The sequence below is a fragment of the Larimichthys crocea genome, chromosome VIII (genome assembly GCF_000972845.2).
Source record: "Larimichthys crocea isolate SSNF chromosome VIII, L_crocea_2.0, whole genome shotgun sequence".
Lineage (NCBI taxonomy): Eukaryota > Metazoa > Chordata > Actinopteri > Sciaenidae > Larimichthys > Larimichthys crocea.
In genome coordinates this window covers 17,146,190-17,165,276 of record NC_040018.1, presented here as the reverse complement: position 1 = coordinate 17,165,276, position 19,087 = coordinate 17,146,190, and the positions used below count along the sequence as shown (strand labels likewise).

The 19,087-nt window shown below is 39.9% G+C and overlaps 2 protein-coding genes across 3 annotated transcripts; both read right to left on the bottom strand.

Annotated features, from left to right (window-relative positions):
• Nucleotides 1-540: 540 nt before the first annotated feature.
• On the bottom strand, nucleotides 541-10,045 carry hkdc1 (hexokinase domain containing 1). Of its 2 annotated transcripts, none has more exons than XM_027281433.1 (21): nucleotides 9,810-10,045; nucleotides 8,802-8,964; nucleotides 8,540-8,697; nucleotides 8,293-8,415; nucleotides 8,110-8,205; nucleotides 7,754-7,853; nucleotides 7,159-7,342; nucleotides 6,907-7,062; nucleotides 6,561-6,794; nucleotides 5,975-6,116; nucleotides 5,683-5,839; nucleotides 5,403-5,551; nucleotides 5,112-5,231; nucleotides 4,863-4,958; nucleotides 4,395-4,494; nucleotides 3,963-4,063; nucleotides 3,658-3,824; nucleotides 3,308-3,463; nucleotides 3,045-3,132; nucleotides 2,126-2,271; nucleotides 541-1,944 (listed from the first exon to the last, which is right to left on the bottom strand). In XM_027281433.1, exons 1-21 carry the CDS (start codon nucleotides 9,870-9,872, stop codon nucleotides 1,812-1,814), a joined length of 2,832 nt encoding a protein of 943 aa, XP_027137234.1. In that variant the 5' UTR covers nucleotides 9,873-10,045; the 3' UTR covers nucleotides 541-1,811. The 2 variants fall into 2 exon arrangements, with proteins under 2 accessions (XP_027137234.1, XP_027137235.1); XM_027281434.1 differs by having other exon boundaries at nucleotides 3,658-3,821.
• Nucleotides 10,046-10,713: 668 nt separating this feature from the next.
• On the bottom strand, nucleotides 10,714-18,432 carry supv3l1 (SUV3-like helicase). The gene is made up of 16 exons (XM_010732356.3): nucleotides 17,859-18,432; nucleotides 17,627-17,704; nucleotides 16,782-16,889; nucleotides 16,577-16,691; nucleotides 16,310-16,478; nucleotides 16,083-16,194; nucleotides 15,632-15,709; nucleotides 15,305-15,396; nucleotides 14,997-15,177; nucleotides 14,685-14,778; nucleotides 14,105-14,224; nucleotides 13,915-14,014; nucleotides 13,745-13,825; nucleotides 12,626-12,802; nucleotides 12,168-12,316; nucleotides 10,714-11,935 (listed from the first exon to the last, which is right to left on the bottom strand). Exons 1-16 carry the CDS (start codon nucleotides 18,136-18,138, stop codon nucleotides 11,524-11,526), a joined length of 2,346 nt encoding a protein of 781 aa, XP_010730658.1. The 5' UTR covers nucleotides 18,139-18,432; the 3' UTR covers nucleotides 10,714-11,523.
• Nucleotides 18,433-19,087: the final 655 nt, after the last annotated feature.

The window sequence follows — 19,087 nt, the reverse complement described above, 5'->3', positions numbered from 1 at the left end:
AAAGAAAGCCTGCCAGCTTCTGTATCAGTCACAGCTCTGTGCTACATGTGCTGCAGATTCAGCAGCCCAGCTGTGTTTGTGTGTGTTGCTGCAATGAAAGTGCAGCCAGTGCATGTGTGGTCTAACTATGAAGCTACTAGGTCACTACTAGGACAGTGTGGGATTACTGTGATCTGTGTGTCTGTGTGTGCATGAGGTAGCATTCTAACATGTTAATCCCTGACAGATTAGCTACTGTTTCACTCCTGTTAGCACGTAGACTTTCTCGATACATTTCCTTTCTTCCTGTAACCCTTTCTGATTTGTTTCCATACATCACTTTCTTTCTTGATGCTTTGCATCATTATATTCCTTGCACACTGCTGCTTTCTGCCTGTCTTCATCTTCAACACATCATGTAATCTGTCATAAATGGATTAGCATAAGTACACTGATCATTGCACTACTCATTCCCTATGCAATATTGTCAAATCAGTAGTGCAAGATTATAGTGCAACTTGTAAATACAAACACTAATTGCAATTTTTGCCAAAAGGGTTTAATAAAAAGTCTAACCAACACATTCACAAAAACATACAATATTAAAACTTTCCATCTTCACTCGTTACATCAAATGCCTTGAACTCCGTGTTTCTGCATGCGTACCGTTATTTCAGCATGCACTGACAGATAAAATCACAGGCAAATGGGCAAATATCCAGCAAGACAGATTAAGCAGACAGACAGACAGACAGACAGAATGACCAAAATGGTACAGAGGTACAGATAGGCAGACAGACAGAGAGTAGAGAGACAGACAGGCGATCACAAGGACATTGAGTCAGTCCAGAATGACCGAACAGAGTACCGGTTGTTTTATTGTCGGGAAATGTGCACAGTAGCATTCCAGTCCTCCTCCTGCCCTTCATCAATACTGAGATAGTGCTGACATACACACACGCACACACACACACACACACTGCTCACGCACACGCACACGCACACACACACACACACACACACACACACACACACCCCTTCTCTTTAATATGTATTAAAATTGTTGTTAAGGAATTATCTGGCGTGAAGAACTGAGGAACTTATAACCAAATCACTGATACAAATTACAGTCGTGTAAATCTTAAACACAAAAGAACAACAAACACATAGTGGCAACTCACTGAGACTGTTCATATGTTCAGTATAATCACATTTTGACAACTGAACTGCACTTGAAGTTGAAACAGTTGTAATATATACTTTTTATTTGGTCTTATATGAAGTGGTAACCTTGTGTAGTTTGCAGTGTGTGATTTATGATATGAGTGTTCTGTCTTTTCCAAAAACAAATTGCATGGAGTTGATATCAAAGGAGAGTCTAATCAGTGCACGGCTAACATCGACATGTGAGCACGCAGCTGTGGGTGTGATACATTCCCCACGTCTGAGTCAGTAATTATTAGAAACCCCTCAAGAACCAAATATTTTTGCTAGGCCAGAAAGATATCTCTTATATGCTGGAAACTGTTTTTTTTTTAATTGATTGGATTGACAAACATTTTGTAAAAATCCAGTTCTTCTTGGGTATCAGAATTAAATCTTTGGCGGCTCTGTTCATGCAATGAAAACCTCTGCATGTGTTATTCCCTTCAGGTCAAGCTCTTAAAATATTGATGAATCCATTTGTGTCTGTGTGTTAACACACAGCAATCTGCAGCTCTCCCAGACCAACAGAACCAACAAAGGACCCAGCCAAGATTGGCACTGCTGAGGGAACTGGGCACTCAACATTATGAGGAAAGTAAAAATAAAATATTGGTAAATATTTCTTTTCAGTCATGCTTCTGTCTAGCCACAGCTGTGATGAGAGCGGCACCCTTCCCACTGCCTTCCTCTGATGGCAGAAAGGTCACGTTACACTGAGGAGCCAAAATCCTGGCAGTCTCTTGGAGGACTCCAGCAAAACTAAAACAGAAGAAGAAGAAAGAACTGTTTAGTTTGTACAGGTGACTTGAAGAAGCAAAAGCAAAAAAGTAAAAGTTGTCTCTCCAGTCACAAATAACAAAACATTAAAAAAAAACTGAATAAGTGGTGTAGCAGCAGTTTTATCCCACGACTAAAACAAATAAAAATAAAAAATACTCACTGTGGATGAAGTTTGTAGAGCGCCCCGTCTACCCCTACAGTGATATTCAGATGGTCCAGGCCTCTGTTCTCTCTGATCTTTTCAACCACGGCCGCCATTCCTGCCCCACACAGCTGAGCTGCACGACGTGACACTGCTCCACATACCTGTATAACAATGAGAAACATTATCATGGTTGCAACACTTACCAGACTATTGGGCCACAGTTTGCTGAGCCAGAAAGTATCATATTACTCCTTAAACCAGAGGGAGAAATCTAAATCCCAAAGTGAGATTGGGTGATTTTCTGGATGTTGTAGTGTTTCAAAATTTAAACTTTTAACCTCTGTCTGGCATTTGAGGCAAGAAATAGACCACAGGGTTGCAGAATTACACTATTTTATGTAAATGGATATTTTTATTAAGGTGAGTGGCATAAAGTCACATTAGCTAAATGTTTCCTCCACTTTACTAATAGAAAAACTAATAGAAAAGCACAGGTAACACTAATACTATTAATGATGGCAACATTGCAAGACATGGCCTTGTTCACTAACATAGTTTAATGAGGAAACTCAAATGTAGTGAAGACTAATGTTATTAATTCTTGCTGTGTTTTTCCTGCAATAGCTAAAGTATCTGAAATGAAGAAGGTTTCTGGTGCCAGACATACTGTATGTAATTGATTTAGATTACTAGAGTAGTCTGACTATAATTATATTGACTATAACCAATGTCACAGTATCAAAAATCAATTCCTTCAATCGTCTGTGTTTGTCCTGCACAGTCAGTATAACAAGCCACTAAATTTGACCCAGTTGACCTTACATAAAATTGAATTTTACATTGAACATAGTGAAAGTTGGTTGAAAACTGCTCTGTCATCAGTTGTTGATCTGCTGACATGACACAGTTTTGCTCGTCATTTCCTGTGTTCTACCTCTTTGACAATGATGCTGTCGTCACAGGTGCTGTTGAGCCCCAGCTGTTGGAGAATAGATCTGACCTGCAGTAGAGCCAGGCGGTCACTAGGGGAAGACAAAACACAGTTACACACATTACAGTAGAATACTGCCACACATCGACTGTCATACACACTTACACAGGAGACACGTGTGTGTGTGTGTGTGTGTGTGTGTGTGTGTGGTAGTATGGTGAAATCATTTGCAGATTTAAACGTCATCACTGAACGGTGTCTCGTACCTCTCTATTTGTGACAGGTATTTGGTTTGGAATATTCCAGGTGTTTTTAAAGTTTCAGTAACGTGTCCTCTGAACAGCAAACCTCCTCTGGTTAAATCCAACAAAACCTGACGGACAACTTCCCCTAAATACATCCCACTGGTCAGCTTTTCAAACCTGCACATTCACAGAGAGACACATCCGTTAGACTGTGTGAGCACATTGCAGGAGCATGACATGCATACATCGGCATAACAACATGAAAGTTAATAAACTATAGACTGTAAACTATATTAAAAAAAACATTTTCAGGTATGAGAGTATTCACATGTATGTGGAAAAAGACAGATAAGTTACACACACACACTAACCTTTGTTTTCCAGGGTTGAGTGAGTTTTGGTTCACCTCAACGTCATAAGGTGTGATTATGTCATCCAGAGAACCGTCATCACCTAGACCTCCCCACTCTGTGTTTATACACATCTTTGGTATCTCAGCATCTCCCTCTTTTTTCTCTCCTTCAGTCCCCTCATCCTGCTGTGAGCAGAAACAAATGGGAGGGTTAAATACATGCGTTATCATCCAAAAAATAATTCAATATAACTATATGAACAATATATAACTTAATAACTTTGAATGACATCAGTAAAAAGTATTTCATTAGACTCCTTTTACCATATGCTCCTCTTTTTCTCCTTCCTCTGTTTTTCCAAATTTTTGTTCAGTCTTCTCAATGTTCTTCAGTTCTTCCATGTAACAAACATTAGTGCCAGTTCCTGTGAAACAGAATTATATGGCCGATTTCTGCGATACATCAAACATTACAATAAAACATTTAAAATATGTACTGCTTGTCAAACTTGGTAGCTTGTCTTTAGGGACAAAATCAAGAGTACTTAGCAACAAGAACACACACAAACAGTACCCACATTGGTCCATGTTTTGTCTAGCCCAAACTCCAAACCCCATATATACACACAACACAACCCTAAACATAGCCACAGCCTCAATTTTAACACAAAGCCTCAAAAAGCTCACAAGAGAGCACAGACTAGCCAAAATGTCATCATCTTTGCAAAAGATGTAAACACTCTGAAGTTCACATACCAGCAATCAGTCCAATCTCACACTGAGGATCTTCATAGGCACAGCTCATCATGGTCCCAACTGTGTCATTCACTACTGCTACTATGTCCAAGTCAAACTCCTACAGGTACAAATACACACACATGCGTGTTACTTATCAACGCTTCTATATATCCAGTTATTGCAGGACATGTTCTCATAGTTATAGTCTCATATTTAGAATATGAGTCAACATCCAAGATGTCCTGTAATATAACATACTGTACTCTACATTGATAAGAATATAGTGAGTCTGGACTTTTATCAAAAGGATCATTCGTTGTCATAACATGCATTTATTTTGTGGTGAAACCATTTTGTGCATTTTACATAGTCACTGTTTCAACTTTATTCATGAATAAATTGGTACAAAGTGGGGAAGTTAGCATCATTATTCTTTCACCGCTGACAAATCGCAGGTCATCTTTAATCTGATGTATTTTGACTCACATTTCGTCTCTTGATGGCCTCCCTCAGCAAGCTAACAACATCATGCCCTTCACAGTCTGTGGCCTTGTAGCCTTTGGTCCAGCTCACCAATGTGCCCTGCAGAACATTCAGAGGTTGAAAAAGGTTACAAAACCGATGTTTATCCTTTTGTTGTTGTTTGAGCTCCATTTAAAAGTGAAAGTGTATTAATTTGATCATTGACCAGCGGTTGCTATTCCTGTGTGAGAGTTTTTCTGTGTCCACACTTGCCGTGTCAATAGCTGTCTGCTCGCAGGGGAAAGAGAAGGTGAAGCCTGCGGGAAGATGAGCATTCTTCATCCCCATGTAGTCCAGGAAGTCACTAACACACTGCGCTATGTGATCAAACAACTAGAGACAGAGACACAAAGAAAGAAATGCTTTTGATGAGGAATTGTAGAATATGTTTAGGCAAGCATGTACTGATCTTAACTTGTTTAATTTGGTCTGTCTGCCCACCACTGCTAGCCTTTCTGTCTGTATCATTCGGTATAAATGTGGCAAAAAAAAAAAAAATCCAACCTCTTCACCAGTGCCCTGCATGATCTCCTGTGGTATGGTGTAGATCTTATGGTAAAGTCGTACATTATGTTGCAGTCCTTTTTTAAAGTTAACCAGCAATGCTCTGAAGTTTGTTCCTCCCAGATCCAAGGCAAGGTACTTTCCCTTTTCTGGAAAAACACAAAAAAGATCAGTCACTTCAGTTGATTCATCTTCTCCTGGACAATTGAAAAAACTTTGGATCAACTGACTGAATTTGCTTATTGTGCGCTTCATTTTAATTTCTTCTTTAGTTTCTGACCTGTGCCATCAGGTGTACGGTACACAAAAGAAGGCAGCATCTTGATAGTAGAGGGGCCTTTACTCTTCAACCCTGCTTCCAGCCCAGCCCTCATCCTGGTCTTAACCAACTGCAGCTGCTCTTGACTCAGTCTGAAGGGAGCCAGCGTCTCATCCACCTGGAATACAAGAAAGATTATGTCACATATAAATAAATAAAAATTAATAAAATTGACTTGACATATGATAGCATTAATGAGGATGAAATGTGTACTCTTACATACAGTACAGGAACACACACACAGTATCCTAACCTGTCGCCTTTGTGATGCCAGTCGTTGGGCGACGGCTGACACCAGGGCAGCTCCTTTGCTGCTGCCGCTGTCTGAGAGGACAAATCTAACATGGCACTCAGGAAGCAATCGGCGAACTACTTTATGGAGACGTTTAGGATACCTGAAATGGAAGGAGTGAAATAACTTTTCATACATCACTACTGTACTGTTGATTTAACAAATAAGAATCCAACATTTTTAATTTAGATACTTATAAATGCTTCTTAACAGGTCTATATATACATATACATATATTTACAGCAATAGTTGTTGTTTTTTTAAATTATTGTGTGGGTTTATATATACGGATCAAAATCTAGCACTGAGTACATTCAGACATTCTATGACTGAAGTTAATTAAAAAAGGAACCAGTGCTGGAAGGATCTCAGTGTGTGAATAGTTAATGAATCTGGTTGAAGCTGTAACTTGGGATACGCTTTGAAACTGAAGCAGCTAAATGAAATTCAGCCATCATTAATTGTATCATTCACACCTGTGATTTTACACATCACACTGGCCCATGGATGAATCAGATTTTTGGGGAATACTTTAGAAACAACCTACTGTGGGTGCGTCTTGTACACGGTTCCATCCACACCCACAGTGATCCTCAATGTCCTCAGATTCCGGTTTAGCTTAATTCGACTTAAGATGGCTGCCAGCCCTGCAGCGGCCAGGTTTGAAGACCTGAAGGACACGATGGTGCTAACATGTTGGACAGCAATGCAGTCGTCAGATGATGGGTTCAAATCAAGCTCCGTAAGAATGTCTTTGGTGTTCTTCAGGCCATTTTTGTACCTGAAATACACAGGCATGTATGGTATCACTTGTTCTCAGACAGAGGGAGTATGGTACAGACAGACAGACAGACAGACAGACAGACAGACAGAGACAGAGACAGATAACTTACTCCTCCATGGCTGCTACATGTGCAGTGGTTATCTTCCCTTTAGTCCTCAGGGCATCAGACACACGTCCATCAAACAGCAGTCCAAGTTTAGCCATCTTCAATACAACCAGCCTCACTAACTCACCCAGATACATCCCACTGATCATCTTCTCAAAGCTACAATAAGGAAGAAATTATGGAAACAGAGAAAAAGGTTGGAAAGAAAAAGGTTTGTCATACATGCCACATGATGAGAAAATCTGCCTTCCTCACATTTGTTTTCCAGGGTTGTTGGAGGCTGCATCGACATCCCTGTCAAACTCAGTAATGTAATCATTCAGCGACTCATCATCTCCGAAGCCGCCCCACTCTGTGTTCACACACATCCTGCCCTCGTCCCCCTCCACCAAGTCAATGTGACGCAGCTCCTCCATGTAGCATGCATTGGTGCCAGTACCTAAACACACAAACATATAGGATACCCATGTGCTTATATCTATAATGTCAAAAGAAAATTGCACTGGTTGCATTCATTTTCTGCCTTTAATCAATCACAAGAAATGCTAATCCCAAACTAATCATAATTTAACCCTAATTATAATCTTCTCCTATTTACATAGTTTGTGAATATGTCTTCACTGTAAAAGATCAAGTCAAAATAGTACAAAACCATACACACAGACACACTCCAGCACACACATGCATTAAGATGATGAACCACTAGAGGGAGCCAAAGTTTAAAGTTGCACAACAACTTTACAATTATTTAGGTTTAGGGCTAGAGTAGTTTCAGTTGTCTGCTGCCTCAAACAGCTACCATGAATTGTATGAGTCTGATGATATCTCCCCTACAGATGAATGAACTCACCGATGATAAGCCCTACTTCACAGTACTCGTCGTCAAAGCCGCAGGTCATCATGGTTGCTACGGTGTCATTAACCATGGCTAACACCTCTACATCCAAACCCTGCAGTGCAAAGTGAGTTACAGAGTGATACACCATGTCATAAGAATAAAATCTACACCTACAACTACAGCACAGTTTGTGTGCAGTCAGACCAAAGCTTCTTTACACAAAAGCATCAGCTACATGTCTAGAATCAAATCAATAAAGAGTCATGTCTTGGTATGTATACAGGTCTGTCTGATACATGAAAAATAGTTTGTGATACAGGTAAAGTAACAGTAGCTCATGTATACTGTAATGCATATGGGCGTCCTACCCCAGTTCTGTCAATGGCCTCTCTGAGGGTCTGGACCACATCTTTACCCTGGAGGCCTCGAGGCCGGTAGTTCTTACCCCAGCCTAACAAGAATCCCTACAGAGAAAGAAAGAAAATAATAAGACAATATACAGACACTGTAGTCGCATGAAAACCAGATGGATGGATATAGAGTATCATTACTTGATCTAAGGCAGTCTGTTCACAGGGGAAAGAGAAAGTGAAGGCCAGAGGATGTTTCTTCTCCAAACTGATGTTCCTCTGATGCAGGAAATCCTTTAGCGACTCTGACACGTGGCCAAATAGCTACAGACAGAAAGGGAGAGAAGAGAGAAAGACAGTCAGAGAGAAGGTGTAGAATTCATGTAGTGTCTCTTTTCTGTTTCTTGTTTCTCTGCTGTCCGTGTTTCCCCATCTCCTTCTTCCATACCTCTGTTCCTTTCCCAATGAGTAGCTCCTTAGGTATCGGGTAGGTCCTCTCCTCCATCTCAACTCCTCCCCTCTTAATCCCCATGCCCTCTCTCACTTTAACTTGGAGCACCTTAAACTTGGAGCCTCCAAGATCCAACGCCAGAAACTGTCCTTTCTCTGCAGGAGTGCAGGAGAGAGATAAAAATACATCATCTATATTGTACTGTATGTCTCTTCAGAATACATACTAAAAAGTTTGTAAACCATTCATGTGAGTTAACCTGTTCCATCAGGAGTGGAGCGGACATGTGTGGGCAACATCTTTACCGCTGCGGCAGCGTTACTTTCTGATGAAAGCCCCTTCTTCATTTCAGCCTGGAAACGAGCCGAGATGTCTTTTAGCTGATCATCATGGAGACGCATGGCATACAGAAACCTGTCCACCTAAAAAAAAAAGAGAGAGAGAGACACAGAAAACAGACAACAGAGACAAAGATAAATGAGCCATACTGATTGATTTATTACAGAGGGGGAATTATAGATCTCTTCATCTCCTCTTACCTTCCTCAAGAACATCTAAAGAAGCTTTTTTCTTTCGGACAGGGTCCAGTTTCAGTTTCAAGGGCATGAAAATTAGAGCTAGACATTTATCAAAAAGCCTTCCCACTCTCAGTAGATTATCCCTAGGACAAAGTGCACCTGGGGTTGGGTGTCACTCTATACAGTATTTGTGTGTGTGCAGTGTTCATGATGGGAGTGCCAATAGTTTATCCCTGGGAGAGTGTGTTGATCTCTCTGCACTAAGAGAGGAGTAGTGACACTGCCAGGGAATGATGTTAATCATTGCTCAGGACAGACAAATGGTGACACAATAACTCATGATTATGGCACCTTGACCCTGATCCTTTAATTCCACTGGCCTTTCTTTTGGATAAATAAATGATGAATTCTGACCAAATTTCTAACAGTGGATGATGCAGCACTACATTAGAGCATATAGTAAACAAAACTATACCATACATTCACTGAATTTAACTTCATGCAGATAGTGTAAGACAATGGGTGACTTATATAAAAGCAGGGCAGCAGCTGTTCAGATTTTGTAAATGAATTTAACAAATTATGTGTATTGCAAATTGATTGTTTTTTAAAATCTGATTAATCCAGTGCAACTTTCACGCAGCAGATTGCAAATTGAAATTAGTTTATTTAATGCTGATAATGACTGGAACAAAGTTTAGTTAAGGTTATATGTATCACTGTGTATGACACTGTGGAGTAGTGCTTACCTTCTTTGTAGGGTCCTCCTGGAGTTTGGAGAAGAAGAAAGAAACAAGATGAACAGCCAACATTTTGATGTACAACCATAAAAACTCTTCCAGCTGGTTTGTTAACGAGTTTGTGTTGCTCTTTCACTGCACAATACAACTGCACACAGTCCAATAAAATGACAGAAAAACACATTCAAAATTTTATCATATTAAGATAACAGAAAGTCTGTCCCGCTCAGATGGTCTCGTTCTGTCCTCGTTCTGTTCTCACAGTCCACTGAGCAGAGGCCAATCTCCGCTCTAACCGAATGATTAACAAGCCAAACCCCTTTCTCCCATATCTCTCTCCAATCCTGCCTGTCTTACCGCCCAACCCTGTCTCCTTTTTAGTTTCATTCTCTCTGATGACCTACCTGAACCCTAACTGAAGTCCATAAGATCACTAAATATTAGCAATTTGCTTGACTTAGGCTGAATGTTGTGGAAATGTATATTAAAAAATATAAATATAAATATTTGTTGGAAAGGTGCAGCCATCTGAACATCACATAGCTTCATTGAAGAGTTTAAACAAACTGATGTTGAATGATAAGAATATTTATGATACTGTAAAATAAGATAAATTGAACAAATTCAATTTACTTAAAGATAAAAATAAGAGTAACAGTGTGTTAGCAGATTAAAATAACTATATTTTATATATAATATGTATTATGTACATTGACTGATTTGTCATGACTTGTTTCCTATAAAAAAACTGTTTTTTAATGATCTTACCTCTTTGTTCCTCATGTACCATTCAAAGTTTTGATGGAATTATTCTACTTTTACTATATCCATTCAAAAAAATGTGGCCGACCGTAAAGTCTGGATTATTCGTTGTCTGTTTGCATTATTTGGTTAGTATGAAATCAAGAGCAAAAACAGAGCCATTTTTTATTGACAACTATCATCATGTTAAATATACAAATACAAAATATAGCATCTCATCTGTATATAGACACTAACAGGGCTGCACTCCAGTTCAGTTCAGTTCAAAGTCATTGCCCATATCAAACATGTGGTTCTGGTGGTTTTACATTGGACTATACTGAGCAAAATAAAAGTAAACTGATTCACACAGAGAACATTTCAAAGTGTTTCGTGATCACAATGCTTCATCAGCATTAACGACAGCCTGAGTGTCCACTCAAACATTGTGGTAAGTCAAAACTGTTGACCAGCAGTGGCTCAAGCAGGACAATAATGTGTCGGCAAAGTTTGTTGTTGAGCTAATTTGACAGTTTTAAATGAACGTACAGGCAGTTTTCGGGTTGCCATGGTGATTCTAACTGCATACTTGGTCCTTCAGCTTTGCTAACAGAGCAGCCAGTAGTTCACAGGAAGTATATTTACGTACATTAACTAATTTTCCAGCACTAGTTACAGTTTGTACTATTGTGTGTTGTCAGAAAACATACAATTTGAGCCCCGCAGTGGAAAATAGTGACATGATAACTTTTTAATAACACAGTTTTCTGGTGTAAATCTCAACTCTATCTCAGCTGATCATAATCAAACACATTGCTCTTGTCTAAATGTTCCAATTCTGTGTTTTTATTCAATAAATCCCTTTTAACTGCTTCTAATCGCGATGAATTTCAAACAAACCGCCAGATGTTATCCAAGTTATTGATCTCCATGGGAACAGCGCTGATCACGTGCAACAGTCAGCACATAATTGTTTTCGTCTTCATTTCTTCTTCTTCCTCCTCCCTTTGTTGTTATTATGGTGAGCTTCTGTATCGAGTGCTCTCTGATTGGTGGGATTCGGTTTTTGCTCTGACCACTCCCTCTGCAGCTGCCTGAGCAAATCAGGAGTCAACAGCCCGTCTTTCACCAGGCGGCCAGCCAGAGAGCCGTCACTCACCTCTCCTGAATCTCTTTGTCCCCTTTGACCTTTGCTGCTGGTCAGATAATTACTGCTGGCAGTTCCACTACGGCCTCGCCTGCTGGCCTGTGTCTGCAGGGGGTCGGTGATGGCTGGGTCAGTGGCTCTGATGAGACGGGTGATATTTCGGACACCCTCTTGGATGATATCATCGAGTTCCTTCTGGATTTCTCGAACCAAGGCAGTGTCTGGAAACATGTCCATGAAACGGTAGCTACAGAGACAGAAGGAGATATCAACAGCAAGTTTAGTGGGCAAGCAATGACGAGCAGAGCCACCCATGAGAATGTAATGTTGTACTGTTAACAAGAGTTAGGAGAAAGAAGTATGATGATGATAATAAGCGCTGTGTTGCAAAGTCACTGCATCACATTTTCAGACACAATTATATTTAAAAAAGCAGCCCAAGATAAAACAGGTTAAAAAAAGTGGAAACATAACATTACCTTAACCAGAGGTAAAGATCGCACACATCATGAACAGCTTCCAAGTGAACCAGGTCTTTTATGTTTTTGGGTGGAGCCACAGGCCAGTTGACATGGCGACAGACCCAGTCAAACGTCAGAGGTTCATCTCGACTGAACTGACGGGCAAACTGAGCAAAAAAAAAAAGAAAAAAGAAAATCAGTGATAAAAATCACTGCAGTCAACAGTGTAGCCCTGGATTTCAAAGGTTAGTTGTTGAGGACAATCTTTTGATGCTGGAGCAATCTTGTTTTATTAGTGTGTTGTAACCCTGAAGTGATAAAGTGAGCGCCTATAAAAAAAAAACACCAACCTCTATTTGGACTTGCAACCCTGAATCAGTGAGTCAGTTTCTGATGAACTGATCTAAATAATTTTGAGAGTCTGGCTGATGATTACATGTGAAATGTTTCATCTTCCCACGTTTACTTATACTCACCTTTAGAAAAGAAGTACAAACAAAAGGTTGTTTCTTGTTGATGGGAGCAGTGCAGAAGACATAGCGTGACCTCAGGTTCAGTGGGATATGCTGAATCATATCAGCCAGGAACTTGAAGTCGTCAATGTTGCAGACAAAATACACACCATCCACCTGAGAGAGGCTGACAAATATGTCCTGCAAGACAGAGACAGAGAAGGGCAGAGAGAGAGGCAAGACAAGGCTTCAATATGAAAGTGATGAACCAAACTGATGATTTCAAGAGTGCAAAATATTCACCTGGACTTTCTTTTCTGACAAGCGGCTGTAACATTTAGATTTTTTGGCATTTTTTAGGATTCTTACTGATCTTTCAGAGGCATAATGTGTCACTCAAAGTATATATCATGTGAAAATTGCTTCAGAAAGATGTCAATTATTTGAGTTTATCTTGCAGTCTTGGATCTCAATCAAACAGAGCAACTTTAAGATGCATCTAAATAGTTTCTGAACAACTATCCGAGCCAAAATCAACCCAACAGCTGTTTAAAAGAACAGCTCAAAGAATTTGGACCCTTTGGGGAAAATAAATCTTAACTCGAGGTCCACTTACTAGATTTCTTTCTGGGCTTTTGCCACATGTCAACAGATAGAAAGAGATTGTTCAGTTGTCACGTTATCACGTGACCAAAGTTTCAAGCCAAGGAAATCCGATGACAACTGAACTATCTCCATGACAACTCAATTCATTAATTAAACAGGAATTTTACACATTAAAGATTGTTTACAGATCTTGGTGAGTACTAAGACATAACTAAATGCTGTATAAAGCCTATATTGCCTGAAGAGGGAGCTGTGCCTCAAGTGATGTCACTTCAGTCAGTTGGAGATTAAACCGTTGGTAGTCAAGTTGCATTGTGAATAACGCAGGTATGTTTTTAATGATAAATATGATAAATGTAGGGCATAAAAAAAAGTGATTTTTTTTAAACGTTATATAAAAAGTAAAGATCTAGTCAATGAGTTTTTTAAAAAAAATACAATTTCCAAGGTCAAGAATAAACCTTCAAGCTCACTTTTCATATCGCTCATTCTTAATACTTAATGAAAAGGTAGAAGAATGATGATGGTTATACTCACAACAAGGTTTGATAGTGTAGCATCAGGTAGATGATAGGCAAACATCTCTATCTGCTCTGCTGTAGGATGGAGACCTGCAGTCTGTAACAGAACGGAAGAAATAAACATACACAATGATGATACGAGGCTTTCCAGGGTTTAAGAGTGTGTGTCTGTGAGTAAATGATCACCTCAATGGGGTCCACAGAGTGGCTGAGTATTTCCTTCAGAATGGGCAGATCGTCTCTGTACATGGTGGTAACTTCTCCCTCTTTAAACTTGGAGGAGAACCTGGGAGAGGTGACAGAGGAGATCAGTTTAAAACCTTAATATGACAGAAACCTAAATGGCTTGTTGCTACTTTTAACCACAGTGACTGACCTCCCCGCACGGCCAGCTATCTGCAGGGCTTGAGATGTGCTGATGGTCTCCATCTGTTTCTCGCCTTTGTCATTAGTATTAGGCTTTATCAGACTGTTGAAGATGATGCGTTTTATACTCCTGGAGAGAGCGGGGAAAAAACGGAGAGATGTGAGCTGAGTTGAAGAAATCTACAAAGTTTCTTTAAAAAATAATGTAAAAAAAAAATAAAATAGTGCGTCCATTACACTGCCAATGTACATCTTGAAGAGTCTTGTCAAAGCTGCCTTGCATACGCTTAAAACATGTCTAATTTTAGCAACAAAGCTGTATGCTGAACATGAATCATTTGAAAGGGGTTTTAAATTCCCAGTGATGATTTTAGATAAACATTAAAAAATAAAGGTGGATATATCATCAAGATAGAATTAGAATGAAGGCTTGATTTCACAAGGCACTGACAACACACTCTGTACTTAATTTAAAAGAAACATAATTCCAGTGAGATCATGTAATGATATATATATATAAATATTTTTTTATAATCTTTTCAAATTATTTTTGTTGGACAAAGTTATACAATGTGTATGATGGCACTTACAAGTTAAGGCCCATTCCAATAGCATCTGTAGCAACCAGTATCTTGCAGGGGTCTTCAGGGTCATTGAACTTCTTGGCCTGTGACAGCTTGGTGCCTGTAAATCATACAAAAACTGAAGTACATTCTTGGTAAACTAAGTATTTTTATGATGTTTTTGGATAAATGTTGAGCTGTTTTGATTGATTTGAGCACCTCTTACTTAAATTAACATGGAAATATAAATTCATTCATAGATAGGTAGAGAGTCTTTATCTATGCAGGGACTGAGGACATGGGTGACATTTTGGATCTTTTCCTTACATACAAACTCACCTGGAGGTAAGCTTCCATAAATCACGGCACATTCGAGTCCTCTGGCCTCAATCTGTCTGCTTATGGAGTAGATGTCATTTTTGCTAAAGCAGACGACACAGTCTCCTGGTCTCAAGTTGTCTAATGACTCCACAGCCTGATCCAAGACTGAGAATGGAGTTAAACGCTGGTAGTTGTGAACCTTAAGAGACAGAAATGAATGAGGAGTGAGAGTGGTTACTCAAACAAAATGATTTACAAAAAAAAGAACAGTGAAAACCATCATTGACACTTCTCTCTTCCTGCTATACGGCATATTACTACCTCACCTCCACCTCCTCTCCAGTGGAGTACATCAGCTCTCTGATAAAGTCTATGGCTGCAGATTCACCGCACACATGGATCTCATCTGCACAGAGACCTACAACAGATACAAAGGAAATGTCAAATGATCATGATTCAAAATTAAAAAAGAAGTCCTGTGAGCTTCATTAGCTGAATGGTGAAAGAAAGTTTTAATAGATGCTTGTTAGTTCAGTATACTTGAGATAGAGGTGTGTGTGTGTGTGTGTGTGTGTGTGTGTGTGTGTGTGTGTGTGTGTGTGTGTGTGTGGTGTGGTGTGTGTTTGACTGTATGCTTTCAGTGTGTTACAAACCCAGCAGTGCTCTTGTCCAGGCCCAGCCTCTGGAAGGATCTCTGATCATTTGAATTTCATCAATTACAGCCACCTCATCTAAAGACAAAGATACACAGCATCATCATTTTTTGTTAATCAATACACACAAACATCATTTCTATCAGAAGCCTACATTTATACATGACCTAACAGGAGAAACATTTTGCTTGTAATGAGTAATCAAAAATATCAGGAAGAGATATGCTTGTTGAAATCTGTCAAATGATTGTGTCTTAATATCAGTTCTTCAGAAGAGGACAAACGTTTATTCAGAAGTAACAGAACTGGATTGATCTGAACGGAGACAGCAGTCAACCATTCAGTTTTGATTTAGCTGATACAATCTGTTGTCCACCAGAGCAGTGCTGAGGTTTCTTGTTATATGTATGCTAATAAAACACAAATATTTGTTAGCGTTATGTTTACTTACAAGGCGTGGTGACACTGCACATCTCAATGGTGCAAGCCACATGACCAGCTGCTCGACCCTCAGGGTCCATGAAGGACCTCTCCTCTCCGGTAACCAAGTCACACGCAACACCCTGTGAACACACGCACATATTCAGTACAGAATGATGAGGAAGAGCTAAAAGATGATGACACATAACGTGAGTGGAGTACTCCCTTAAACAAAACAGATGACAGAAGAAGACATACAGCAGTGTTGCTCTTCTCAAAGATCTCGTGGGCCAGTAGTTTCAGGGGGCCACAGTAGACTCCAGACTTGGCAGACAGGAAGCGCTGGATGGCGTGGTACGTTTTCCCACTGTTAGTGGGACCAGCATGGAAAACCACTTTCCTCTGGATGGCGCGAGCCTCAGGGTACCTGATGGACACACACACACACACACACACAAATGATGTAACCAGCAATTAATATTGTGCAAGTTCATATATATATTTATATATATTTAGAGTACATACCAGTTAGCAGGAAGTCTGAGGTCTGAGATCTTTCTCAGGTCATCCATACAGTCAAGCATAGGAAAGATTTGCTTAGCATGACGCATAAAGTATGGGTAGATGTCATCTACGTGACCTGCAATACAACAGAAATTGAAGTTATTAATTAATTACTATTATTGTTTGACACAATTCCATCCTAAGGTTTGATTAAAGAGTGACAAACCAGCTCCGTAGCAGATGTCACTGAGGATGATGTGCAGTTCGGCGGCGAGTGATGTCATTTCCAGGACATACTTCCTGAAGCTAATGAAGGCCTGGTGGAATAGACGTGCTGTGTGCGCCCACAAACAAACAAACAAACAAACAAACAAACAAACAAACAAGTCTCATCATACAAAGCTGAAAACATTTCTGTCCACTTTGCTCCAGATTGACGCCAACATCACTCTGACATCAGAACCAATAACATCATGAGATCAAGGCAGCACATGATGAAAATCATTATATTTCTGTTTAAAGATTTTGAGTGTATTAGTCTGTATTTGTACTATGGAAGTTTATTCTGTTAACAGTGGTGTTTATGGCAACATTTATCAGGGCAAAGAGGTGACATACTGTACATTATGAAATAACCTAGAGGTACTGATGTTAAAACATGTCTAATTACACCTGAATGACATGTTGACACAACTAAAAAAAATAATGAAACATATGTCTTGTATTCATAACTTTTCCGTTTGTGTGCAATTGTGAGGATATTTTGACTATTGACCAAATATTCTACATTTTTTCTGAATTTCTACTGTGCTTTTATACACAATGCTTTACAATTTAGCCTCTAATTCATTTACACACACAAATATCAACGTAGGGAGAAAGCAGTAATTTAGTGTAGATGCTGCACCCCCAACCTTGTGATTAATGCTCCACGTCCTGAGCCACAGCTCAGGTTGAATCAATAACATGTGGTTAGAGTAAATGTAGTTATGATGATCACTAAATAAAATGGCATTTATTATAAAACGAGGCAGTTCTTGTTGATTGCATGACATGTGGAGAGGTCCTCACCATCCAGCCCGTGGTCTGCTGCCAGCTTCTGCATCTCCTTCCTCTTATAAAACCGGTTCATAATTTTGAGCAGTTCACCTACATCACAAACACACAATGACTCACGTGTTTATGTTTATAGAAGTACACGCAGCAAACAACACAGACACTGGTAGACGAAAAACAACAACAACAACAAAGACAACACGTTTACATTTTGAACTCAGAGACCAGCTCAGGTGGATTTACTCACTTTTATCCAGCGGCTGTGTCAGCTCTGCTCCCACACTCCCATCCACAGGAGTGTCAGTCTTCAGAGAGACCGGCACAAACAGAGAGGTGTCCGGGGGTTTTGGAGAAGAGCTGTTCGATGAAACCTTTCTGCTGCAAACCACAGCACCAGCCTGGTGTGGTTGATGTAAGAAAACAGAGCCGGGAGACACATGACAGCTGAGGGCGGTGCAGCGGACAGGCTGCGCGCTAATGCGGCGTTGAAGCCGAGAAAACAGAGACACACAGCGGCTCACTGACATCGCTGCGAGGGGTCTGTATCCCGGAGGTCAGCTCCGTCTGTAGGCTGCGTCTGAGACCGGTGCTACTGTCGCTCCATGTCACACACAGCAGTGTAAATGTGTGGACTACAAGACAGCAGCCATCAGAGGACGGTCACTGTCTTCCTGCGAACACAACGTGGGACAGGACCGGGCAGTGTGTAAGCTGCCCAGAAATGTGCCTGAGTTGATATTGATGATTAAAAAGATGTGTATTCACAACCAAGGGGTTGTTTTCGCTTAATTAAAATACTTTTGTTGGCTTATTTTAAATGATTGTGATCGGAAATTGTTAGGTTTGAGTAGTTTGTTGCAAAGAGAGCGAAATATATAACAGGCAAAAAAAAGATATAGGGTCCTCCATAGCTGAACCCAAAGATCGTCTATTTGTAAAATGTTTGCATCACCACGTAAAACAACGTCTGTGCTGAGTGTCGATACAAACGATCTTTGAAGGTACCCAGAGCCATCAATCAATATTTCACAAAATACTATAACAACAACAACAACAACAACAACATACTTCTACAACAACAACAACAACATACTTCTACAACAACAACAACATACTTCTACAACAACAACAACATACTTCTACAACAACAACAACATACTTCTACAACAACAACAACAACAACATACTTCTACAACAACAACAACACGTGTTATACATGTGCACTTTTCTAAATACTGAAAGTTCAAATCATCTAAACGTTCAAACGACACACACTAAAAACACATGAGACTTATTTAAGTTTTAAAAAGGGATTTGAAGGTGTGTATGTTTATAAAATCCAATACAAATCCATCCCTTATCTGTAACCACATCAGGGTCACAGTGGGGCTGGAGCCTATCCCGGCTGACTGAACTAACCCTGGATAAGTCGTCAGCTCATCACAGGGCACATAGAGACAACCATTCACACTCACA